This window comes from Phallusia mammillata, chromosome 2 (genome assembly GCF_965637545.1).
Source record: "Phallusia mammillata chromosome 2, kaPhaMamm4.hap1.1, whole genome shotgun sequence".
Lineage (NCBI taxonomy): Eukaryota > Metazoa > Chordata > Ascidiacea > Phlebobranchia > Ascidiidae > Phallusia > Phallusia mammillata.
Genome location: NC_137253.1, coordinates 21,919,200 through 21,945,407, shown reverse-complemented (window position 1 = coordinate 21,945,407; position 26,208 = coordinate 21,919,200). Strand labels below are relative to the sequence as shown.

The following is a 26,208-nucleotide window of genomic DNA, read 5'->3' as shown; positions in this document are numbered from 1 at the left end:
TGAACTATTTTTCAAAAATAAGTTTGATTTGGAGCCCGCATGAATCGACAGATTGGCAACCTTTCATAAACGAATTTGTGCATGTCATAAAATCCCATGAGGATATTTCCCTAACCTTCGTATTTGCATGTATCTGAACACGTTTATTAGTGCACCGTGTTTTTATTGGTAGCCAAGATGTTGTTTGTCCCGGAACCATTCAGTCCAATTTGGCAAATAATTTACGGTGTTACATTTTAACCCAGTCGCCGTGCAGTGACCTGATATACAGAACCACATCGGTGAAAAATCCCAGTGCAGCTGTGGAATTTACGTTCAATGTGGTTGGAAACTTCATAGTCATAGAGTCATAGCAAATTTTTCATGCGGTCCAAATGCATTGTCTGTTCTAAGTTACATGTCAACAACTTGCAGTGAAAGAACCGGGTGGTTTCGAGCGCATTGTTAGTCAGTACGGATGAAATACATCCGTTCTTGCAGATTTACAACTAAAAGGACGGATGGAGGTTAGATCAGCTGAGTCACTTTGGGTAATGGAACGAAAGCGAGCGTGACGTCCCGCTGCAAACGCATGATACATAAGCGAGCGCCCGAAAATGGAATTACCCATATTGGGCCGCGACGTCATATAAAATGAGTCGAAACACGATGCTCGTGGCGTTTAAAAGCAAGAGATTCGAGCTCGCGACGAACACCGTGCTAGAGACGCTTGGCGAAGGGAGCAAAGAGCCTGGTCTCGTTTTGCTTCTTTTTACATGGAATCGCAGATTAGCAGAGGTCATCGATTTGAGCCTTGTTGATAACAGCGCCAATAACCGCGGAAAGTACCTGAGCTTTCGTGTCGCCTGCCCCGACTAATATCACGGTGCGGACACGTAGTACCATTTTGTTGTGCCGAAAAGTCGATAGAACAAAAACAAGCGTAGCGAAAGTTAGCTGCTGATAGCAATACATAACAACTCACATAGCACAAATTTTGATCGCCAGTGTAGTATAGAAAAATTGTAAGCCGCCCGTAAATTCCAGAATTTAAGAAAATCGAGGACTAAAGGCAGGAAAATTTAGATTGTGTGGTAGATAAACCCGCAAAAAATCAAAAATATTGCAAAACAGCATTGGTGGTAACAATAACCATACTAGTATTTATGTATGCAATAAAATGTGTTGAATATATTCCTAAACTGTTGCTTAGGTTAATTTTTTTTTTTTTTTTCAACATAGTTTCTAATCTGCTGTGTTTGGACTAAAACTGTGCAATGATTGTCTCATGTCTTTTCATTTTGATTATGTCAGTTGCCGCAAGGCAGACGTTATCAGAGCAACCGACATTGGTTGATCAAGGTATAGTTATGATAGGTTATGTGGCCAAAAAAGGAAACGCTTGTTAAAACTGTTTCGTATCAAAAATTTTCATTCGAAAAACTTTTTGAGCGAAATTCTATTACAACGACTACCACTTAAACATGCTTTAAATATAATGCGTTGTCCTTGAAGCAATTTCAAACAAACTTATATTTTATAAACATTTAATGTTATTCCCATGAAATTTTGGTTTGCAATGCACACAAACATTTTGAATTCTTTAAAAAAAAAAAAAATTGGGCCGTGTTTTATATTGATATATTTTATTTGAAAAATAAAACATATTTTTAAAAATGTTGGAAAGATTTATATCCGGAAAGCAACCATACGAACTGCACAGTGACGGAAGGTGAGGTTATTCAAGTTCAAGCCGGCTGGCCGTTGGCCGTACAATGCGTCCTGCCGACAAACTATGACGATCGGGCGGCCTCTCAGGTGAATCATTTTTGCTCAATAATAGAACACGTATTACGTGACAACTTAAACTAACTTTGTATCTTTTCGACCTATTCCGTAGGTGATCTAACGCGACGCAATAGCCCAACTTATAATTTTGACATAATTCTGGACGGCGAAATTTCACGGGGAGTGATAAACAACACGTAGACGTGACGAAATTAGTGCGGGCTAACTCGAGAATTTTTTTGCAAATCACGAATTGCCACATTTCGTAAAAAATACGTTTTATAGGAGGTGCTTGTGGTATGAAGTACATGTGTTTTTTGCGGGTAAAAAGTATAGCCCACTCGAGCAAGACACGTTGGAGCGTACTTGCAGCCTTCTCAATTGAGTTTTTTATTACAAATATAATGTTTATTGTTCGAAATTTACTGTACTTGTCTAAGCCGTGAATCCAGAATCGTAAATTAAATTTTGTGAAACGATCGACTCTACGTAGCAGAAATGGTCAGGTTATGGCGCACTGTTTTAGATTTTAAACATTGCCAAAGGTTTAAGTTTTTGTGTAAGTGGAACATAATTTTGTTGCTTTTGCAGTGCACGCTGTCTCATGCCAAATCACACTATGTTCTGGTAAACCACACAGAAGTGCCGACGTTTTATTTCAAGCAAGTCAACCAAAGTTTCGACATGTTAATGACTGTCTTGGTAAGTGCACGGCTTAAAGAAATAAAGGCTTTTAAAAACTTGCCCAAACAGCAGCAATTGCAAAATTACAACCTTTCCAGGACAAGAAACAATCTTGTAGCATTAAGGAGTTGCAAATTCAAGTTGTAAAACAGCAAAATCCGACCTCGTGCGAACAAGTGAACACCATCGTTTCAAAGGAATTTATCGTCGGAAACCAAATAAAGCTGGAATGTGAAAGTACGTTCGTCAAACAAACTGTTTAATTCTGTTGCGAAAACTGGCAACAAAAACGCATAATTCCACCTTGAAATAATTTTAATCGTTATATAATCAACCAATGACCTGTCTGATGACCTTTATAATTACGTTTAGTTCCCAAAGGAATGACAGTGAACAAGGGAGAAATACAGGTTTCCTGGCTGCTTGGATGTTCAATGATTCAAACCGCAACATTTCAAACCAACAATTCCGATGTAAGACACAGTAACAAACAGGTTGTCAATGTAGTTTGCTTGCAAAAAGCTGGCTAATAGCATTGGCATAGAAACAAGGTTAAAAAAAACTTTATTTTTACAGCTGATGATTCCCGCAGCCTCCCCAACTCACGCAGGTGTTTACACTTGTGCTGTTGAATACAATGGACAAATCCAATATTTATCCAAATTTCGAGTGTGCATTCGAGGTAAGTTTCATGGTGCCGGGAATAAGTTCAACAGAGAATACACATATCTTAGAATGGGTATAAAAGTTGTCCTTTTTTGAAAAACATAGTTAATATTTTATTGTTTTTGAAACACTATATACCTGTTGGTTTATTGAACGTATTGGGAGTATCGTCGATTCAAGCAATATTATATTTTTACTATGTTTAATAAACATCGCTAGAAAGACCATTTTTGCAGGAAGCCAGATATTTTGCTTTACAAAAGTGTTTTTGATACAAAGGCTATCACCCGGTTTAGTGATTTGCATACCATATCCGTGTAATAACGGGGCATTTCCATCAAGTTAATGAGCCTGATTCCTTTCGATTGCGTACCACTTTGCGCATATAATTACCAAACTAAAACAAGCATCGGTGTTAAAGGCACAATGCCAATGGTCACGGAATGATTACGGGTACTTTTGCCGTCAAATTCCTCTATTGACACACCCTCCAAAAGGCAGTGGAAAACTCCAGAGCTTCAGTCGAGACTCGCATAATCGGTTTTTAAATTCTATTACTTGTAATGCGCATTGCCGCTGCTTGGCCTGATCTCGACGGTGGCCATTTTTCCAAACCTCGAAATCACTTTAAACCATGTTTTAAAAAAGTAACAAAAAATATATATAGTGGGCAGAAATAAAAAATAGATTATTGCAGTAAACTATCATTTAAAAAGTTTAAAATATAAATAAATATATTGGTTTAATTTTTTTAAATTTACTATTTACCCGCGACTTCAAACTGCAACAGGTTTTCACACCTTAACAAATGTAGTAATAATTCTTAAAAGTACATAATATGGTCAAGTTTAAAACATATTTGGTCAACATTTTCAGCAAAAAGTCAACTTGCAGCTACATCTATTTCGTGCCCAAATTCAATTGTAAGGTCAAAAGTTGGTAGGAATGCAAGTCTGCAATGCTCTGTCGAAGTTGGAAGAGACATTCCTGATCCATCCGTAGCTCTCGTTACGTGGACCAAGGTATTGCAACTACACATTCTCGAACTATTACTCCCAGGATTCCGCAAACGTCGTTTATTCCTCCGAAATTTGCTTAGTCATTTCGTTGTTAAATTTAGAAATAAAACAATAAAAACAGTTTTGGCAATAATAATTGCTAGTTTGAGCGGATATCGCATTATCTCAATAGGCCTCGCTTCTAAATTAGTTCTTTCCAAGACGACATAAACGTTTTGGACCATTCCTGTGGCCGGTTGATGCAAATTTGCGGCATTTTGTATAGGTTTCAAGTGGAGTCTCGCCAATTACGAAATGCACCACCAACTTTCCGTCGCAAAGCAACCACTCAGTGACGAACAGCGCGGTTTCATGCCAAGCGTGAGTAACAAACTACACCGGTTCTTCATGTGAATAGCTGTGGCTTGCGACGCTAAAAATAACGTGGACGAGTTTTTTATGCAAAGTGCTGTAACGGAGTACTGTATCAAATTAAACACAAACTTCAACACAAACAAAGAGCGAGCTACAAACAAGCTATATACAAGAATATTTAGAACAGATATTCCAATGCATCTACATTTATAAAAACCTTACCCCAGAATTAAATGCTTTTTGTGGTTAACTAATTGGATCTAAATGTATGTTTCTCTTTAGCAAATAGAAAGGAAAACTACCATTATTTATTTATGTAGATTGTCGTATAATGTCACACAGTTAAACTTTGGTTTGTCATCTTCACATCAAACCCATGTGTCTTCGTTTCTGCTCTGCTTTGTTGCACAAACACATCGTGTTTTTACATTATTCTTTTACCAGCACAACCAAAGTCGAGACTTGTCATCAATCCAGCACAACTTCAGACCAAACCATCAACAACACGATGAATATTGACTTCGACTTATTTTTTAGGTAGGAAAAAAATGCATTTGTTTTCCGCATGTTATTCGAAAGGTCAAATTTCTAAATGCAATAAAAAAACGACGTTGAAGTGTTACCACAATGTTTCTGAATCGAATCCTACCAATGCCGATCGACACTAATGTGTTTCCGTTTGGAATTTCCCTGTTGCGCCACATTATGCAAAAAATCGCAACCTGATGCATAACATCAACCGTTTTACGAATGCAATTTTAAACGCAGAAATGTTGAAGATGTGGACTATGGCGACTACAACGTAAAAATACAGTTTTCAAACGGAAACAACTTTACTGCAACAGTGTCGCTCCAGAGATATGATGATGTTGGTAAGTGTAGCTGTTTATTAATTATTTTGAAGTTGATCACTTCTACAAGGTAATTGTTGGTTCAATATCGAAGGAAGTAAAAATTGAATCAAAGCTAAGAAATATATCCGCATTAGGACCAAGTAAGTGTGTTTTAGAACTCAAGAAAATGATAACAAATTGCACGAACGTTCCGTCGGAGACCTATGACATTATTGACGGTTTTCCATTCATCGTATCCTGCAATAGTCTTACACCACCAGCCCAGAGTACCAATACAGATCACTTTGAGGTAACGTTTTAACCATGTGTTTAGAGAAAGCCATAACTTTCTAAGACTATATCATTCAAAAAAAGTTTAAGTTTACATTGCTATGAATAAACAAAGAAGTCAACATTTCCATTTATTTTTTAGTGCCTTATCTTCGACGCTGAGAATGGACAAGTTCTGTTAAATACGACGCAAGTTCTTTCCACATCCAATGCTAATGCATTTACACTTTACCACACAGACGTTTTGCGATCCGATTCACCGACAAACTTCATCTCTGTTACAAAGGTATACCAGAGCATTACAAGTTATTAAGTTGATCTGAAAATGTGTTCGATTTATAGATTGGGTCGCATTGCTGGGCTCGTCGGCTTCATCTCACCAAATTGTTTCGAGCTGAGACTTGCAAACCCAAATCCAAAACACCTTCCATGTGGGAAAATGTTTGCTTTGGTAAGCCGGAGATTTTGTGCCATATTCTAAAAACTTCTCACACATAAACATGTAATATCACTTCTAGCAAAAATATACCATCTTTTGCAGATACACATTCTCTTGCAAGTGATTTGGACTTGGAAGTATCGTGGCTTCGAAATTGCTCCCAGTCCGTTTTTAGCGGCATTCAAACACCTTTGTCTCGTCAGGTAACATTCACCGTCATTTTATGTTTGACAGCATATAAGCCGTTCGTGTTTTTTTTCTAGAAAAGTGATTTGGATTCGGAATACAGTTGCGCTGTAACTCATAAGGAAATAACGACGTATGCAGGAAGCTACAAGTTGTGCAAAAACGGTTGGTAATTTTTTTCATGTTTGGCAATATTTTTATATTTTGCTTTCAATGTTTTCCCAATAAAACACACTTTTTTTATGCTATGCAGCAAATATTTCAAACAAACATGACTTAGCAAAGGTTCAGCATGAATTAACATTCAGAAGACGTGGGCGTACACTTGCAATTCTGACATTAAAGCAAAGTACCTGAATTTACCATTATGGCACAGCTGTTGCATACTTGCCGGTGCAAACAATCCCTTCTCCAAAATCCCTTTACCTACCTGTTCTACAAGCCGTTACTCCGATGACTAATACACATAAATATAGTCCAACAAAATCTTCCTCTTCCCTTTTTAATTTCAAAGGTTCCTGAATCATCAAAACTACCGGCAATTAGACTAATTTTATCGGAGGCGAAGCGATGGTAGTTTCGCAGTGTGAAAAATACCCGAGTAGAAATATGGCGGCATTGCGTTTCAAATCTTCCGGAGTAGCGGGAATATGTTTTGCTGAGAGCGCTCGTTTCCAAGCTTTGCTGATTCGGGTCGGGAGTTCCCGCGTTCTTAAGCTGGATGATCGCCTCGCCAACATGGTTAATTATAAGCGCAGCGCGATACGGATGAGGTATGACGGTGGGCCGCAGTCGTCTGTAGAGAAACGCGGCAACTTTGTCGGAAATAGTTGACATCGGTGGGCAGAAGCACTTAAATCAGTGAAAACCGTGGAAAACACTGCGCAACTGTTCGGATACAGCGTTGTGCCCACAGGGCCTGTCAATTTTTATCGAGGAATCTTAATAAGCATCGATTTGGGTAAAACCCCGCCAGGCTGCGCCGAGTCATTTGGCGTGGTCGACCGAAAATAACCGCCTGGCGTGCCACGCAACTTAAATTGTTAACTTCGTAGCCTAAATGCGTGAACTTGGCTGGCCTTGGGATAAACAGTTAACCTCAAAGTAGTAGGATTCGGAGAAATAACGAGTTCAAGCACCTCAGGTTATGGTCTCTTACGTCTAGTGTAACTTGTAACATGGAAACACCCCAAACATTTTTTTGAAAAAGTAAGCTCAATCCGCACCGTCAATTATATGTTTGCGGAAAAAATATACTTTCTGCGTATATGTTGTGATGACAGGATGCAGTTTTATTGTCACATAGTAGGACTCTACATACAACTTTTTATTTTCTGCACAGGAGTAAATTTACCTCTTTTGAGCTGCGACAGTGATGTCGTTTTAGCAAACGTGGGAAAATCGGCTCAAATCGATTGCTTGTTCACAATGGAAAGATCGTCGCTGTCGACTTTGCACGCTTCATGGAATAAAGTGAGTGTCAGGATTTAGTTGAGTTTATAAATCAATTGTCATCTTTTCACTGCGTTATATATTCTTGTAATAAAGTAAAATCGCCTAAAGTCTTAAAGTTTGGTTGCGCTTTGCATTTTCCATGGTAGAACGACCAACGTCACTTGTCTGTACTATCGACAACCTTACTAAATTTCGATTTGTAATTGTATTTTGATTTCCTTTGAATACGGATTTGACAATGCCATAATTTTTTTGGCACACAATTTTTGCATTTCTGCAGTCTTTATTTTTGTTGAAAATGAGTTTCCATATTCAGTAATTTATAAATAAGCGATCGTCAATAATCGTGTTGTCTATTGAAGGGTGAGATGCTGCCACTTCACTAACCTTCCTGGTTTGACTTTCTTTTGCAGAACAACTTCAGTTCGGCATCTATATGTGAAAATTTCGATTTAACTCGATCCGGAACAGGATTACAAGAAAATATTACGTGTGAAAGGTGTGTAATTTACGTCAAGGCATTCTCGATAAGCGTGTGGCCGTCTACATTTCGGAAGAAAATTGTGAAATTAAGAGTTAAACAAAATGTTTTTCACAAATTTGTTTCCAATCAGTACTATGTGCATCAGTACCAGTTTTAAGGAAAAAAGGGTTAGTTCAGACGTGGTTTGGGGTAAAAAAAACATACAGACTTTTCCAAGTTATGAGAATATTGAGCAAATCGGCTCAGACGCCACGTTCACCACAATATTTACAACAAATATCCGATTTTGTGTCGCGTTACGGGAAAGTTTCCATACCACGTCATAAACTCTTTAGCAGCGCCTTGGGCCTAAAAACGGAAATTTATTTTGTTGTCAATAAAGAGCGATTTCTTATCTGCAGTGTCACTGTAAGCACCTGTGTCATGTACAATGCGGCGAAAGACGGATTTCTGGCCGTAGATCAACGGAAAATGACACTTTCAACTTCGTAAGTACATTGTGACGGTTACAGTATGACAGGAAACTTGCAAAAAACGTTTCCCCAGACGATATTAAGTAAAATGTTAGCAAAAAGAACCAGGCTGTTCAAGTGTTTTGTTACACAATGTGTTTGTTAAAGTTGAACTTACACGAAATCAACAACTTAAAGCGCAAATTTTAGACATGTTTCCAAAAGGCTAAAGAATAAAATAATACGTTATTTGCATTTCATTACCTGATTAACTATTTTACAAACACCTCGACCTGTTTGCTTGTGACTAACCCCATTACAATAGTTGTTGAAAAGCGTTGTTTAAACTTACAGGTACTTTTCTGAATTTCACAAAAACAAAAACTATAATATTCCCCAATCTTCAGATCCGTTCGAGAACAAGATTTTGGAAGTTATGAACTTCGGTTAAAAAGTTCGTCGGGCGATGTCGCAACGTTGTCAAACTCGGTGGTTTTGCGGAACGCTGATTTGGGTGAGAACTGTATACGGTTGAGCGTGTTTCGTCATTATCCAATTTACGTGCTATGGTTTTGTTGCATAACATTTTAACGTGATTATGCCAGTCCAAGTGTGTCTCTTTGTGTTCTTTCACCAACCGAAATGTATTTAACTTATCTCACTTATATAAACTTTACGGGTAAAAACAAATGTTACTGGTTTTTGTATTTTAAAAACAATCCTTTGGTAACAGAATTCAAGAAAATCAATGAAGAATGCCAACCAAAACCAGCAATAACGTTGAATGCGTATATGAACTGGCCGTTTACTTTCCGATGCAATGTTTTAGAAGATGTAATGTACAACTCGTTTTATGAATCATATGAATACACTTATGCAGAAGATACCGCAGTAGAGGTGATTAGAAGTTTGACAAAATTATTTGTACTGTCTGATGAAAAAGATTCCGGAAAAAAAGAGTTGACTATACAACATAGTGCTGACAGGGTGACGAAATTGGCGTTAAGGCGTTCCATTTTTTGCAGTGTATGATCTGGAAGAATCGTACAGGTGAACTGCTCATGTACAAAAAAAGCACAATGGACACTTTATCAGATTTAAACTTGGACATGCCCGATATTGAAAGCGGCTCGCCCCGACACTTTCTGGTAGTTGTAAAGGTGGGTAATATTGATTTCTGTAATATGCACAGAAATACTCATTTTTCAATACAACCATTTCCAAACACCTATTTTCGTTTAGACATCGTCAGATTGTTGGACACAGCCTATTTTTGTCAACGCGACAAATTTACCGCAACAAACTTGCGAAGAGGCGACTTACCGTGCAGCCAACACTAGCATCAATTCGTTGATCCTCGGAAATAAATACAGATTTTTATGTAACGGTAAATAATTACGACAGTATGTAATTGTGGAAAGCATCTTGTTTACTAATACCATTTTGTTAAAAAAAAAAAAATTCTTTTAATAAACCACTTTGTTTCGAAACATTTATATGACAGGAAAGCAACCGCACTTGCATGATGGAGGGTACGTAAGCAATTTTCAAGTCTCATGGTTGAAGAATTGCTCGGTGTTAAGTAACAAGAGTTACGGAATGATGACAGGATCAAACAAACCAACGGTAGGTACATTTTTTACGAAAATAGCTTCCAGTTTTTTACCGCTCCGTATATTTGTAGTTTAACTTGGCCAATGTAACGTTTGAACATCCGGGAGTTTACACCTGCGCTGTGACACACAACGGACAGACGCAGTACTTGACACACTACCCCGTTTGCGTTAAACGTAAGTTAGAAATTTGTCTTAAAGATAAGTTTCAACGTAATCATGCTTACATTTTTTCAGGACCTCAATCTTTTTCACGAGAGTTGAAAAAAATTAAATGCTCCAAACGTATTGTACATGCAAAAGTCGGTTTCAGTGTTACATTGAACTGCAGCGGTGATGCCAAAATGTTTCGTTTCCGACCAAGATCTGTGGTGTGGAAAAAGGTACTGGGCGTGTTTGGTTTTTGTTGCTTATTAGTTCTTAACAATGCTTTACGGTCTGTTTTGCAAAAAGATACCAGCAAACAACCAGACATTAGAGTGCGCCACACGCTTGTCCAGCGAGCCTTCAAAACAGATCCACGGTAACATCTCCTGTAAAGCGTAAGTATTAGGCTTATTCTTATGCAAGCAAAAATCCTTACGGTGGTTTGGCTCCTCACAGGTCAGGTATACCAGAAGAGCCTTGCTACAGTTATGTTCCCAAAGGAACCGAGCGAAATCCGACGACCGGAGTATTTCAAACCTCGTTAACTTTTAAGTAAGTTTGTATGTTACCTGCATAGTTACTTACTATTTCATGGTGTTATTAATAACGACATCTATGGTGATATTCTTGCAATTTATGTAAAAATTCTTTGAGAAAATTGACTATTCCGGTCGAACTCTTCCAATTTGTTTTTAACAACGGTTTTCCGAAAGGTTGTTGATGTAAACAAAAACAGATATAAAATATGGTGTTGTGGTGGGAGGGGATTTCAATGCAAGTTATATTTCTTTTAAACATTGATTTTTGAAAGAAAATACATAAATTGAGCATTACCACAAATTAGAAATATAATAGGCATTGAAGCGATATTAAAAGGCCCCTAAAATAAATATGCAACTGTAGAAAGGAGGATCAAACAAATATATGTATATTTTTTTCACAGCAATGTTCGAGAGGAAGACTTTGGACGTTATGCGATCATGTTTAGTTGGGGGTGGGGTGTAAGGGATGTTTTAAACTCCACAATAGATTTGGTGCAAGAGACTGTGGATGTTTTCAGTGCGTCTTGTAAACGTAAACCAGTTATGACAGTAAATGCTCATCTCAATTGGCCATTTGTACTTCGCTGCGATGTTTTGGAAAGTGAGATGTATGATGAAACAGAAACAGAATCGGAGTACGATTACACTTTCCCAGAAAGCAATCCAGTTGAGGTAAAAATCGTTTAAAATGCACACAAATTGCAACCAAATTATTTAGATTATTGTGAAAAATATTTTTCAGTAATTTTTAACTTAAATAATTTTTTTAACTTAAAATTGTGCTAAAGGAAATTAACCTTTTCATAATTTAGATTTGCTAAACATATAAAAAGTAAAAATCGTTACCGACATAGCAGTAAGATGTGATTGATTACCAGAATCAAATAATAACAAAACAATTAATAATAATTAATAATATATAACACATTGCGATAAATAAGTTTTTTTTTTAATTTAACAAATAATAAATTATTTTTTAGTGTACGATTTGGCAGAACAATACAAGTAAGCTTCTTTTTCACAAAACGGGAATACTTGAGGATCTGATGTCTTTCAATCTTGACATGCCTGACGTTGAAAAAGCTAGTCCACGACACTTTCTTGTTGTTTTAAAGGTCGGAATCAAAATTTACAGCAAATTTAAAGTTATTGTTGTAAAACAACAGAAAAAAAAATTTTTCGAAAAAAAGTAAACTAGAACCAAGGCAAAATTTGCCATAGACACAAATACATAGACTGCAATGTACGATCCTCCCTCTAAACAAGACCCGACAACTGTATTTTGTTACAAACTAAGTCACAATTCAAATGTTTTTCAATCCTATTTCCTATCATTTTTCCAAAATCAACACATAAGCTTATTTTTCTATCTAACAGTCGTCATCGACGTGCTGGGCTCAGCCAATTTTTGTCAACGCTACCACGTTACAAGAACAAACATGCGAAGAGGCATTAAGCAACCTTGGTCGAAAACAACTCAATTCAGCGAGCATCGGCAAAACTATAAGTCTGGAATGTGCAGGTAGAGACACATTTTTTTACAATGCCGTAAAATTAGACTTATTAGTTTAACCTGAGTATTTCTTGTTTACTAGGAGATGATGTGGATCTGCAAGGAGGGAGTTCTGCACACGCACAAACTTTATTAAATGTTACGTGGTTGCGAAACTGCACCGCAGTTGGAAACGAGAATTATCGAAAATCAGCTTACTCCAACAAACCCCGGGTAGGCAGAAGATATGTTAGAGCAGCGGTTCCCAAACGCGGTCCTTTAGGGGTCCGTGAGGCAATTTTGGGGGGACCGCAAAGCAGTTGAAGTAATTCTATAATCTTATTTGGCGTCAGTTTGTGCCACTAAATAAGATTAAATCAAAGTAGAATTGAGAATCGAATGTCTCCATTGCTAAACAATGGCCTTTATTGAATGACAACTATCAAAAATGCAATTGTTCGCGCACAATCGTAATGTTTTTTGTCCTGTTTGTGATGTCTTTGGATGAGTGTTATGCGCAATTTTGCATAACTAGCTAAAATCCTGCAATCAACTTCCGTTTTTATGAAATACACATTGAGGCTTAAGGACCGCGAGCCCTCGAAATAATGGCAAAGGGACCGTTTTGAAAAAAATATGAAAAAGTTCGGTAACCATTGTGTTAGAGGACTTTAGACTTTTAGAGGACATATTTTAAGTACTTTACATTGTAAAATATTAAAGACCATCCTTAACATGCCATAAAAAATGATAAAATTGGTCCAATTTCTTACATTATTTACTCACACGGTTGTTTGAAAGATGGAACACATTACGGATCTTCAATAACAGCAAAATTTTGCCTCTAAACCAGGGGTGTCCAACACGTGGCACGCGTGCCAAAAGTGGCACGCAGAGCATTTGAAAATGGCACACCAGCTTTTGCAAATTCAGATGATTATTCTAACTTGAGTAAAAATTAGTAAAGTTACCGAACCCACCAATTAAACTGTTCGTTTTTTGACAAAACTTAAGCCCCGTTGCAAACTATTTGTAGCTTGTGTCGCATAAACATAATAAAAAGTTTTTGGAGTATCATAAATTGAGCCCGTCACGTTAGGACGTTTAAGAAATGGTATGGAAAAAGTACCAAACAGTGGCACGCGAGTATATTCTAAAACAAAATTTGGCACGGCGGTGTGTTCGAGTTGGACACCCCTGCTCTAAACACAATGTTTTGATTCAACCTTTATACTTTCTTTGTCAGATGCATATTAACACAATCACGTACGAACATCCGGGAATCTACACCTGTGCCGTGACGCACAACGGGCAGACGCAGTACGTAACACATTATCCTGTCTGCGTGAAACGTGAGTCAGCAATTTAACCGTGTTAGAAGTTAATTTAATGTTACATTTCAATTCTTCAGAGGCTTCGTCTTTCTCACGCGTGCTTGTAAAATGCACGAAAAGCGTCGTTCCTGCAAAAGTAGGATCTCGAGTTTCACTAAACTGCACAGGGGACTTGGGATACTACGACGTTCCTTATTTCATGGCATCTGTTCGGTGGATGAAGGTACGTCCAGAGAAAATCTTGTTTTACACAATTTACACGTTTTAATACCATTTGTGTCATTGCAGATTGATACAAACAACAACGTTTCTATGCTATGCTTCAAAAGTTTGCTGAGCAATTCAGCACGATATTTTTCTGGAAACATTTCTTGCGACGCGTAAGTACAAAAAATATTCTAGGGTTTGTTTGCTGTAAACCAATAAAAACCTTGAATCCATTCATAGCTTTCATTAATAGTAGCAAAAAAATACACCCGCTCAATCCATTAAACTTTGGGCACTAACTAATGGCGTTAAATTAAAACTAATGAATCGATTAAACAAATTAACGATTTGCTCTACTTGAAATTTACACCCGCTATTGTTTGTACTGTTATTCTTATTTGATGATTTTGTTGTTGTTGTAGGACGATGGTTCGCTTACCGTGTTTCAGCCACATTGCACAAGGCAACGAACGAAATCCAAAGAGTGTTAAAATTCAAGCGTCAGTTACTTTCGAGTAAGACTTACAAAGCATATAATTCCACTAAAATCGTATCACAAAACTACAAAATCGATGTTATACTATAAGATCTAGCCCTTGTGCTAAATTGTTTGATCAAAACACACATTGGTATTGTTCGCTAATTTGTGTTTGTATTTCAGAGATGTCCATGAAGATGATTTCGCAAGTTACATGATAGTAATGTCGGTCGGACGCAGTGCAAAATCACAGGGAGGTAATCCAAACGCCACTGTGCAACTTACGCAAGCGGAATACGTTACAACGGAAAAGCACTCTACACATACGAAAGTTATCGCCAGCTGCATCGCTGTTGTCGGTCTTCTTATCATCGCTGCTGTCGGTTTTGTCGCCTACCATCGTTGTAAAACAATGAAACCGGTTGTAAAGTACACCAACCACCAGTTTGTGCATTTGGAACTGAAAAATCAAATCTCTATCCGATCGAAGGCTTAACAGAACTTATGCATAGGGTTCATTTTCTTGTCGTGTTTGTGGTCAATCTACTGTAATTTTCGTCATTTAAGCTACGCCGCTGTGCATTCCAACTTTTGTAGCTTATTTTATTAACATATTTTTGTTTGTTTGTTTTTCAGTGTTTATTTATTGTTTTTTCGATGTTTTGCGCAGTTTGACTCAGTCAAACTACCACCAATGGTAATATTGCATCGGAATTTAAGCCAGAATGCATCCAGGTACATTTCGCATTTGCAACATTTTCAAAATAATTTTTCCTATTTTTCTTTACAAATACTTTTTTTGAATTTATTTGACAAATAAACATTGTTATCGATGTTTTTGATGATTGAATTTTTGGGTTTGCCCAAACCCGGGTTTTCGGAATAAAGAAAAACATTTTTATAACAACTAGGCTAACTTTCATTTGCATTTCACAACATAAATCTTTGAACAACTCTTGGTGCTTTCAGAATACACACACATTGCCGAAAATGTTATGGTCGCCTTAATCATACAAATTCCATGTGGTTGTACCTCAATCAAAATGTGTAATTAAATATTTTAAACAAAAGCAAAGTTAACGTGTTTTTAATTAGAAATATACTGTTTTAAGTCAAATAGAAACTTACAAACGTTAGTACTGAAGTTGTCAGGCTCAAGAAAGCCATTCTGTTTGACTCTCATGCTGGTAAATATAACACGCAAATGATTTCGTAAAGGATAGTGATTTATTTTGAGCCCTTTAGTTTCTTCTTTTTCTGCTCTCTTTTTTTCTGTTGTTAAAGACGTTTTCAGTTTTAATACCAGGTAGCGAGAGCTCACCAGTCTGTGTGATAAACTTTCCTGCAAACAAATCAGCACATGTTAGTTTTGTCCAAATGAGGTTGTGTTTACTTTTTTAACAAAATGTAGAAAACGGTACACTGATAGGGCCTAACTCGAGTTTAACCATTGAAGACAGACTTTGAGGCCGATTACACTCGACAAATAATTTATCCATAAATGCTGTATACAACCTTATTTGGTACTGCAACTTAGTACAATAATATGTTCGTTTTTTGGGGGGTACCACTGCACGAATTTACAGCGGCTCAATGCAGAGTTGTAAGCTGACCGAAATTAAGGCCCAAACCAGAAAGTACAAGCCCGAAACCCGACCCGCAACCGAAAGTTGGATATATCAAACCGAAATTACAAAACAAATGATGCCGAGTGTGATGTTATGACCAAACCAAGCCCGTTTTATTCGAACCAGGCCCGAAAAGCAGCGTCACTCTGGGTCAACGTATATTCAATGATGAATTTGAAAAAGTATATTTATGTATGTTACAAAATCTCTGTGAAATCATACCTGAAAATCCTTTAGGAAAGATTGGTTTCTTCAGCAACGCAGCAAGTTGTTGTTTTTTCGAACTTATAACTTGTTTCAATTCATCGTCATCGTCATTTTTTATCAGCATGTCTTCGTCCAATGCCATTTCCATTGCCTCGGCGTTCTTTATAAACCAGTCGTTGTGAAGATTTGTCTGCACATGTATGGAAAAGTATAGTATAATTATCTTGTAAATATGTAGAACTGATTTCATTATGCAAGATGTGCTCTACACACATGATAAAGAAGCAAAAACTTGCTAAAAAGACAACAGACAAGAATATCGAACTTAAACCGATATTTTTGTCAATATTTTTTTAGAACACTGCGAACGGATCTTTATTCATGAAATGACAACACATTTAATCAGATAAAAGACATGAGTAATTGTCAAAACGTTTACTGAATTTCGCTTTCAATGTCAAAATATACCAGATGAATTTTTTTTAGTTGAAACCACTTAAACTTATGTGGCTCTGAATTTCGCCGAAACCGCGACCGAAACTCAAAAATTACAGCAGGTGAAACGCTAGACAGCAACTACCATGTGATTCAGCGATGCCACCGACTGACCTTTTTGATTTTGTGCGACATTTTATCTATGTCTCGTGCAATGTTGACGCGTTTGCGGACAGCAGCCATGTAATTTTGGTTGACGAGAAATAGGGGCATCCCGTCGTCCTTCTTCAGGGATCTACACACACGCTTGTAAAATACCATCTCCTCTGCACTCACGAACATCAAACTTAAGCCATCTTTGCCTGTACAAAACGGAGAATTTGTATCAGGTTGCTTGTAAAGAGGTAAACAGTGTGTAGTCGAATAGTGCAAGATACAAATTTACAGTGTTTTGGAACATACTTTAACCCCCAGGTTGTTGTATTCATTTATAAGGGTTGGCGTTTGGTGGACGTTTTGTCTAAACACCGTTTTGCTCTATCACATGGACTATTGTATTTAACAATTTGCAATTAATGTGACATAAAGGTTTATGTGATTTTGTTACTTCTTATAAAAAAAAGCTATCACCATATATTCAAAAATAGGTGAGCGCTCGTTATCCCTTACATAACTGTTAAAAAGGTCAAACAAGGATTAGCGCAAACGCAGTTGTTATCCCAACTCTAAAATGTGGGTTCGTGGTTTATAAAAACCCAAAGGCAGATAGCGAACTGGGAGGCAAAAACAATGCCTGTGTCAAACCTGACCGCGCCGAACGACCGCTCCTGTGAATATACGTTTCCATAGTTCGTGGAACTTGATAGTGAATTACGTGCTTTACATCTGGGATATCCAGGCCTGTTGACAAAAAAAAAACAAGTTAAGCAAAAACGAAAACTCCAGTTTTGCGTCATTTAACTGCTGTGTGATACCTCAAAATGCAAAAACGATAAGATTAGATCATGAAACTGTTAAAACATCTCAGCAAAACTGACTTTTTGAGAATATTTTGATAAAATTTAGAAAACTGTGTGTGACCTGACGAAACGTTGGTTTTAGCGCAAGACTTGGAAAGCCGAAACAAAATTGGCCCTGAGTAAACAAATAATAGATACTTTGACTCAACAACAGCGCTCATAAAAAAATGAAGCTGGGCATGTACTTACGGATGCGGTCAAATAAATTTAAAATTGATGCTTTCGTTAAACCGGTAGTAAGAAAAAACATCTAACGAGTTTGTTTTTAATTGTGTGCCTAATATCACAGTACATTTAACTGTTTGAATAATCATTTTTCGCACTATTTTTTGAATGACCATATAAGAGCAATATATTTTTCGAAGAAATATAAAGATTCTGCAATGGCCGTGGGAAATTTTTCGACCAGACTTGCCAGTGGCCTACATGTCGCCGTTTGCAAGATTCGCTGCCACAAACAAACGGTGAACGGTCTATTTGTGGATGTCCAACTTTCCACCGCCGGTGGCGCAGAAGATTTCGAAAAAATCGAAGGTGAATGCCGCTATTATAATCGTCCAAACAGATGTACTGATAACACTGGCCAACACAATTTTTGGTGTCTTTAATGTTAAAACTGATATTGACTAATTTTGGGGTGCTGATTTCAAAAATCATTACGGTTTTCTTCAATCAGATCAACTTTTTAAGTTATCTACAAAATCAAAATTTATGACCATATTGATTCAATGACATTAAAATCATGCTTTTATGTGTTTGTTAAAGCTTTGTTACATTATACACATCAATTTCCTACAGTGCAGTCAGTTTCATAGCATGAATATGTGTTCTATGCTAATGCTCTGCCTAAAAATGGTTGGTGCAGGCTAGTGGTAACTTTAAACTATACGTGTTTTATGGAGTGATTTTCAGACTCGTAAAGCAAGGTGGTAAAACTAAAATTAATAGTGGCTAGGTCATCTATAAGGTGTTGCATGAATTAACAAGATGTTTTATGCTACCTTACTGGTGAATATCCATACAACACAACTAAAAAGAAAAAAAAACGATTTGTATCAAATGTGCATATCTTGCACACTTCGATGTGACTTTGGGGGTTTAGGGCAAGCAATGGGCTCCACTTACCTAATGTTGAGTGGTATATTGCAGTAATGAACAAAAACAGTAGAAAGGGACTGAAATTATTAGAAAAGAGTACATAACTAAGTTATTAAGCGATCTGAAAAATTCGGTACGAAAATAAGCTACACTTCCCTTAAAACGTAAGGGATATAAATGCTGAGAATTAAGCTGAAAGGTTCCAACAGGATATCAGTAAAACGAGACGTGTCTAAATAATGTGGTCCTGGCTAACTGCTGTTGGTCAATTAAACGGGACGATATTGCTGCCAGTCATTTCTGAAAGTTACAGAAGTAAATGTGTAGGCCTATACCCGATATACCTAAAAACTTACAAATTTGAAACATTTTTTTTGTTTTATATGTTGAATTTTGTTGGTTAGGAGTGTCCACCTGTTACATTTAAAATTAAATTCAAAATTTTGTTCTTGCAATTAAACGTTAATTCCAAATAAAATCCTCAAAACCAGTTTCACTATAGCGTATACATATAGATTGTTTTTCAAACGTGGATGTACCATAACATGAAAACTAGACGTGATACAAATAAACCGATTGCATTTTTGAAATCAGGGCACTGGAAATAGTCAAAATCAAGTAAAAAATTATAGACACCAATAAAAAAATATTTTTTTGTTGCCCAGTGTAATATATCGAAGCAAATACACATTCCGACACGCATGATAACTTGTTCGGCAAAAAATATTTCATATTCGAGGTCAGCGAGTATTCTGGTCGTAACGCAACACGCCTTACTTTCTCTCAACCAACACAGTCAGTCTGTGGCCCAATCTAGAAAATGGCCTATACTCCATTCTGTTTGTATGCTTAAGGAAGTAAATCAAAAAAAACAACCCTTAAATGACAAAATTAAAAAGCGTATTTAGTCAATACCTAACCAGTCGTCAAAATTTGCTCACCTCGAGCTGCTACATCACTTGCGATCATCACAGACATGTTATCCGCCTGAAAACGTTCAAGATGTTTTAATCTTTGACGCTGCTGCATCTTTGCGTGGATGTGAAGCGGACGACATCCTAGAACTTCAAGGATTCCGGACAAGCGAAAGATGCAGTCAATGCTGTTCGTAAAAATCTGACAAAAAGTACTGTTTTTAGATCCTCATAAAATATATATCAGGGTTTGGCAACATATCAAACGCCGCGAGCAAATTTGAGTCACAGTGGTAATTGTCGTGCCAACACTTTTTTGAGTAATGGTTATTCGTGCCAACTGTTTTGAAAAATAATTAGAAAGCAGACAGCTCTCTACGTGTACGCTGCGTTTATATAAGTACAAAATCGTAACGAACCGAAAACAAACAATGTAATACAGGGGTCGGCAACCTTTTGGGAGACGCGTCCCAATTTACTTGTTATTTTCAAATAGTAATGACTTCGCGTGCCTACATTTTTTTGGGTGATAGTGGTTTGTGCCATCAGATATCAATAGTAAGCAGAAAGCAGACGGACTTGTGAGTGCAAGGTGGATTTTAAGACAATGACATGATAAAAAACTGAAAACGGGCAATGTAACATGCAAAATTGGTACTTTAATATAAACACGCAAACCGGTTGAGGTGCCATGAAAAATCACCTCGCGTGCCAATCCATTAGCCGCAGTGTAAAAAATCACCTCAAAAGGTTGGCACGCAAACAAGGGGTGCCAACCACCGATAACCATAAGCATCTGTGTGCTGACAGTATGTGTAATAAAACAGTATGAATTTTTTTTATGTACAATAAAACAGTATGAATGGTTACTTTTGAATTCTGAAAACTATACAGCACTACCTAGCGGTGGGCGAGCAAGTTGATTAAGGTCACTTTTAAACAAAACAAAAACGATTTGACTCCCCCGACAGCTCTTTGTCCCCACCTGACGGAAGTCATATCATAAGACTTACCAATGTTCGTCCTGTGTACGACTTTAGAAAGTAGTAAAGATAAAAATCTTTTTCGGAAACATCGCAAATAATTTTTGCCTCCGACAGTTTTTCCGCAGTTACTTTGTTCTGTAAAATAGCAACGGCAAATACTATAAATCATTTATATAACGCATGAAGATTATTTGCAGTAAGAGTCAACCGAAAAAAAACTTAAGATTTTAAAACATCCAATGTTTGAGTTCAAACAAAATATTTTTAAAATTATGTCACTAAAACCTAAAAGGCGGAATAAGTCCAACACACCACGAGTTTTGGATAATCTGGGGCAAAAGCATATTGACAACCTTCAGGTAAAATATACTTTATAATCGCTATTCCGTTATACTAGGGTCGCAGAGTTGAAAATGTAGCATTTGGCCTCCATTGATGCAAACAATCGGATTGTATTAAGTCGACTCCCACAGTCCAATAACCGGTGTTCTTACGAACGCATTAAAATATGTCCCGTTACTTGCAGAAGGCGTACAAAACGGTCCCAAGGCATGCATCTTTGTAAACTGGAAAATCTGTTGTCCGTATTTTTCACCCTCTTAGCTTAGGGGAATGAATTTCTTATAAAATCGGAATTGGACTTGATCATTTCTAGGAGTAAAACAGTTTTTCTCAGGTAAATCAAAGCATACATGACTCAATTTTGCGCTCTAAAACGATATGAAAAAGACCGGATGCTGCTTTTTCCATACCGTGGTAAGATCAACGACGTGTGGTTTCTGCCTCATGCCAATCCGCTTTACCAGTTTGTCTAATTTAGCACTCTTCGTTGGACCTTCACTGACCCCCTTCACGTTTTTTCGGCTTGGGCCTTGATGTACAGTGGTGAGGGTCGCAGAAAATATGTAGGTTTGCCGTTTCTGTCCATAGTATAATTTTTAAGCAAAAATGTCAAACGATTGAATGTATGGATAAACAGTTAAACAGTATGTTACAGTCAACATAGTTGTTCCAACACCATCTTTACACACCTTGTCAGCACCTCTCCTTTTAATAGCATCTAGTAACCGAGTGAGGTCTTCGAAGTGGCCCCTTTCCAACATTCTGTCGGCTTCGTCAATCACAAGATAACGTAGCTTGTGCAAGTGAGCTAAGTATGGGTGCCCTGTAAAATAGGTAATTGTTACATACACTTGGTTGGTTGTTGTTATATTTTTATCCTCGGTGGGCGTGCAACGCCTGATTGAGTTATGTTTACAATGATTCTGCCGTCGAGCTGCCTGTTTGTATTGCAAGTCCGTTGACCATTTTTATTTTTATTTTTTCGGTTTTATGCAGTTGATGACTTGAGTTTAGTTAAACCCATTGGGAACCAATGAGTTGGAGCAATGTCGCTCAAGTTTCTTGCTCAGGGAAACACATAGTGATGGGACGTTACCAGGTTTTGACGCGAGTACCGATACCGAGTACGAGTACCACATGTATATACCTTCGATACCGAGTACCGAGTACTTAAGTGTAGTGTTGTACTTAGTTGTATATCACTGGCTAATTTATCTGCCATGGTCAGGGTATAGGCATGCACACACACATGCCGAAAAATGTGATCTCCACTTGATAGCGAAAAAGATATGCGTAAACTGACGGAACTTTTTTCCAATTTTGTGCTGTCCGAAGCAGATATTGGCATAAAGTTGCTCGTATTCTTATGGTGTAAATCGGTCTTCGGTACTCGCACGTTGGTATCGAAAACTGAGACAAAATATTTCGATACCGAGTACGAGTATCGATACCACTGAAATCGTTCGATGCCATCGATACCGAGTAGCGAATACCGGGTACTCGTCCCATCACTAGAAACACAAGCGACCGAGATAAGATTAGAACCGATATGATCACAAGGTTCTACCACTCGGCCAACTTGGCAACTAAATTTTAAATTGATCTGATTCACAATTGCTACCACACAGAAGTCAAAGTGCCAGTTGCCTCTGAGAGTTGCTTGTCAAGATGAGTTTTGGTTTCAGGTCAATTTTTGATTCAATTTTATACAGCGCCATGTCTGAAATATTAACAAATTAGTGTCATCAAGATTACAAATACCAGAGTCCATCAGTTCCCAGAGTCTTCCTGGGGTTGCAACAACCACATCAGGTCCTTTGGAGAGCAGTCGTGTTTGTTTTTGAGAAGCCATTCCACCAACAACAGACACCACCCAAAGACCAGCGTACTTCGAAATTTTCATCAAATGACTTTTCACCTATTTTATCATGATAAACAAAGGTGGCCATAATGTTTTTTGTGAAAATCAACAATTTTACTTGAATGGCCAGTTCTCTTGTGGGAGTCAATATCAATGCAGGTAAAACTTTTCTAGCAGCAGAATTGTCGTTACTTTTTTCATCATCAGGAGTCGGGTCATCATCTTCAAAGTCACTGGATGGTTCCTCTACCTAACATTCACAACATGACACAAAACAACATTAGAAAATTTCAAACCTAAACATATTTTCTCAACATACAACAGTTCCTGGAAGATCCTTTGCTGTACTGGGAAGGAGATTTCTTTCCTTGTCCTCCATAAGGTGATGTAACAGAGGAATACCAAAGGCTAATGTTTTCCCACTGCCTGTTTCAGCAGCCCCCAATATATCACGCTTGTCACGAATAGCAACAGGTAGAGTCTATGTAAAAGAAATAGATTTTTTTTTGAGTAAAAAATGCGCGCTGTATGTTATTTATGCAGTCCATATCGTGCAAAAGTACTGCTTAAAACAGTGGTCAACTTAACCATATTAAATACTACAAAGCAAAATATCCAAACACCAAGTTCAGTAAATTGCATTTGCAAAAGTGCCCATAAACGAGTTCTGTCTGATTCTAACTTGAGGATGTAGCTTCCCTTTGTTGCTGCTTGTATAAGCACAGTATTTTGCATGAACAAATAAGATGTTTAGAGGTTTAAAAAAGAAACTTACCTGTTCTTGTATTGGCATTGGTTTAGAAAATCCAAGTTCTGATAAAGATTTCAGAATTGGTTCAGGAACAAACAAGGAATTCCATGCTGCTGTGTCAACTGGCTCCAACACATTTTCTACAATTTGTTTGTTATTGCAGGTAGCATGGACATTTTCAACCAACTTTTGTTTTTTATTGGTGTTTGATGTCAATATTGCATCACACTTAGTTTTGTTTTCCAATTCATTTAGAAATAGCTTTCTTTTTAAAGCTTTTTGCTTTGCTTGACGATCCTTTTTTCTCTTCTTGTTGGCAACAGATTGTTTTTTCGAAGTGGTGATATCTTTTTCTTTTGTTTCCTGTTTCTCGCCCACCTGTAAAATACAATTTTAGTGCAAATTAGTGTTTTGGGATGACATATGAGTTGCTTAATTGAAAACAGGCAAAAACTGAACATTGGAAAACTTGTTGTTAGATTTAAGGAAATTGTGTCATATTAACTGTTTTTGTAAACGACAAAACCTAAATATTTTGGTGACAAGTTTATCTCTTTCTGCAAAACAACATGCAGTGTAAAAATTTGTCATACTTTTTTTATTTCACCATATGGATGGTATGTTGATGATAGATGAGATAGAGAAACCAATAATTTTAATAAATCAAATAAAACAACACGTATTAATACCAATGAATAATCTGTCAATTCTTCAAATGCAATCAAGTCCTTGAACTTTGGAGCTGGAGTGTCTCGCCCACCAACCACAAGTGGAATGGATTCCCAATTCTGATTTGCAACAATGGATTTAACTTGGCCACCAAGCATAGTTTTATCATAAACCTCCTTTAAAGAAAAGAAGATATGCATATAAGCAAATGCAATAAAACGGTAACATACAAACATGATAATTTATGATGATCATAAAACTTTACAGATGATGGCAATGTATGTGATGAAACAAAAGACACAGTAGGGGTCCAACATAAGTATAAAGAAAGAAAAAATCAATTAATTTATTTCCTGAATGAGTGGCGGTTTTGGTGTGTTAGGTTTGCGTACTACGGATTGACTTATTTCCAAAAAAGCCTTTAATTCCGCTTTCTTTTGTTTGTATATTTCAAAAACTTCCATTGCAAGGAGAGGAAGACATGCATTCTGATGGGAGCTCCATGAAATAAGAAACTCCAACTTTTTTATGATAGAAAACAATTGCTTTGCACTTGTATATCCATCACCCTGATTTGTATTTGAGTTCTTCTTTAAACTTCTTTTATGTGTACTGCATGCAAAGTGTAAATCAGACAAAGCAGAGCATATATAGTCAGACATTTTGTCCTCTGCAGGTCCAGTTAAAATTTGACCTACATCTTTTATTGTTTCTGTCAGTGCTGCTTCCTTTACAGAAATATGTTCATTTTGACATGTATCTGCTGAAAACCTAATGGCACTGTTTAAGGCCTCTTCAGCATTCAAAAAAGTTTGATTCTGGTCAAGAAAAAGTGACGCTTTAATGCAGCAACAACTAAAATCTTTGACAAAATCACTAGTACCACAACCATTATATAATCGTTGAAATAAAACATAAGGGTATAGTGTGTTAACAAGGTTGAATGCAACCAATGGTGATAGATTTTTGCCTTTTGGCAACAAAGACATAAGTTCGGGCACTTTGATGATTTTTGGACAAAGGGCCGAAGAAATATCTTTTAGCTTGTTAATGTCTTCTATCAAGCTTTTAGCTGTTGTCCACCAAGGTTTCCATGGCTGTGTTAATGAACAGCCAGAGGAATCATAAATTTCTCCTTTTTGTACAGCGGCTTTAAACCGTTCCCTTTCGTCTGGTGTAAGAATATCCCAAAGTTTTTCTGTGTCTTTTTCTTTGAGACTACTTAAGTTTAATGCCTGAAGTCTTTCCTCAAGGGTTGAAGTCTGATCCATATATTCATCAATTGGAGTCTCTTCTTCAACTCTTTGCAACATTGACAAAACTCTTTCTTGTTCGCTAAAGGAAACTTTGCGCTCTTTCATTTCTTGAACAAACCATTCCTGATAAAATGATTCTGAGCAAGCAAAATGACCAGGAGCTTTGTAGCAAGAGGTGGAGCAGTATTGTATGTTACATCTCGGACAGGTATATTTAAATTCTTTTAATTTACAAACGGAACACAAAGGCTTTGAATCTAGATCGGTCTCCATACCACCTGTTTAATGTTACAGTACATCAACACTACAATTTTTTTTACAGATATACCGCACAAAACACTTCAGTTGTAAAAAGACTGATGCTAAAGTAAAGTGATTTGTTTTGTGACTTTTCTTGTCTTTACCTCCACGTGAGTTAATCATGCGGAACAAAAACTGCAATAAATACGTCATGGAGATCTCTATGTTAGTACATACATTTTTGGAAAATCTTGATACAATGTTAAGTAAAAAAATAAGTGCTTGTATCAGAATGTTTTATATCATTTTTTTGTTAAAAATTTGACAATTTACTGCCAGCGAATGCAAAAAGTTAAACC

At 37.1% G+C, this 26,208-nt stretch overlaps 3 protein-coding genes across 3 annotated transcripts; 1 reads left to right on the top strand and 2 right to left on the bottom strand.

Moving 5' to 3' along the window:
* The first annotated feature begins 1,236 nt into the window (after positions 1–1,236).
* On the top strand, positions 1,237–15,280 carry LOC145214466 (uncharacterized). Its single transcript, XM_080082995.1, has 36 exons — positions 1,237–1,341; positions 1,667–1,797; positions 2,359–2,469; positions 2,550–2,688; positions 2,824–2,924; positions 3,028–3,133; positions 3,994–4,139; positions 4,402–4,496; positions 4,935–5,027; positions 5,259–5,362; positions 5,500–5,633; positions 5,757–5,900; positions 5,957–6,065; positions 6,156–6,256; positions 6,317–6,404; positions 7,582–7,712; positions 8,108–8,193; positions 8,580–8,666; positions 9,038–9,144; positions 9,364–9,527; positions 9,656–9,790; positions 9,873–10,017; positions 10,135–10,256; positions 10,315–10,420; positions 10,481–10,626; positions 10,697–10,785; positions 10,847–10,942; positions 11,334–11,604; positions 11,913–12,047; positions 12,310–12,454; positions 12,528–12,658; positions 13,671–13,776; positions 13,836–13,981; positions 14,047–14,138; positions 14,388–14,480; positions 14,627–15,280. Exons 1-36 carry the CDS (start codon positions 1,257–1,259, stop codon positions 14,937–14,939), a joined length of 4,533 nt encoding a protein of 1,510 aa, XP_079939121.1. The 5' UTR covers positions 1,237–1,256; the 3' UTR covers positions 14,940–15,280.
* A 190-nt stretch (positions 15,281–15,470) lies between these two features.
* Positions 15,471–24,664, bottom strand: LOC145214467 (ATP-dependent RNA helicase DDX24-like). The gene is made up of 13 exons (XM_080082996.1): positions 24,374–24,664; positions 23,709–24,062; positions 23,253–23,414; positions 23,052–23,183; positions 22,834–22,990; positions 21,762–21,895; positions 21,483–21,650; positions 20,758–20,865; positions 19,772–19,946; positions 17,518–17,613; positions 16,888–17,075; positions 16,294–16,468; positions 15,471–15,785 (listed from the first exon to the last, which is right to left on the bottom strand). Exons 1-13 carry the CDS (start codon positions 24,587–24,589, stop codon positions 15,685–15,687), a joined length of 2,166 nt encoding a protein of 721 aa, XP_079939122.1. The 5' UTR covers positions 24,590–24,664; the 3' UTR covers positions 15,471–15,684.
* Positions 24,530–26,059, bottom strand: LOC145214472 (zinc finger HIT domain-containing protein 2-like). The gene has a single exon (XM_080083005.1). It carries the CDS (start codon positions 25,880–25,882, stop codon positions 24,695–24,697), a length of 1,188 nt encoding a protein of 395 aa, XP_079939131.1. The 5' UTR covers positions 25,883–26,059; the 3' UTR covers positions 24,530–24,694.
* Positions 26,060–26,208: the final 149 nt, after the last annotated feature.

Excerpts from the sequence above, each read along its gene's own strand:
- LOC145214472 (XM_080083005.1), bottom strand. The coding sequence starts at position 25,882 with ATGGAGACCGATCTAGATTCAAAGCCTTTGTGTTCCGTTTGTAAATTA.
- LOC145214466 (XM_080082995.1), top strand. The coding sequence starts at position 1,257 with ATGATTGTCTCATGTCTTTTCATTTTGATTATGTCAGTTGCCGCAAGG. Across the intron at positions 10,421-10,480 it reads CTACCCCGTTTGCGTTAAAC|GACCTCAATCTTTTTCACGA; the intron begins GTAAGTTAGAAA and ends ACATTTTTTCAG. Across the intron at positions 13,777-13,835 it reads TTATCCTGTCTGCGTGAAAC|AGGCTTCGTCTTTCTCACGC; the intron begins GTGAGTCAGCAA and ends TCAATTCTTCAG.
- LOC145214467 (XM_080082996.1), bottom strand. The coding sequence starts at position 24,589 with ATGTTTGTATGTTACCGTTTTATTGCATTTGCTTATATGCATATCTTC. Across the intron at positions 24,063-24,373 it reads AATTGACAGATTATTCATTG|GTGGGCGAGAAACAGGAAAC; the intron begins GTATTAATACGT and ends TGTATTTTACAG. Across the intron at positions 21,651-21,761 it reads AAAGGAGAGGTGCTGACAAG|AAACGGCAAACCTACATATT; the intron begins GTGTGTAAAGAT and ends TACTATGGACAG.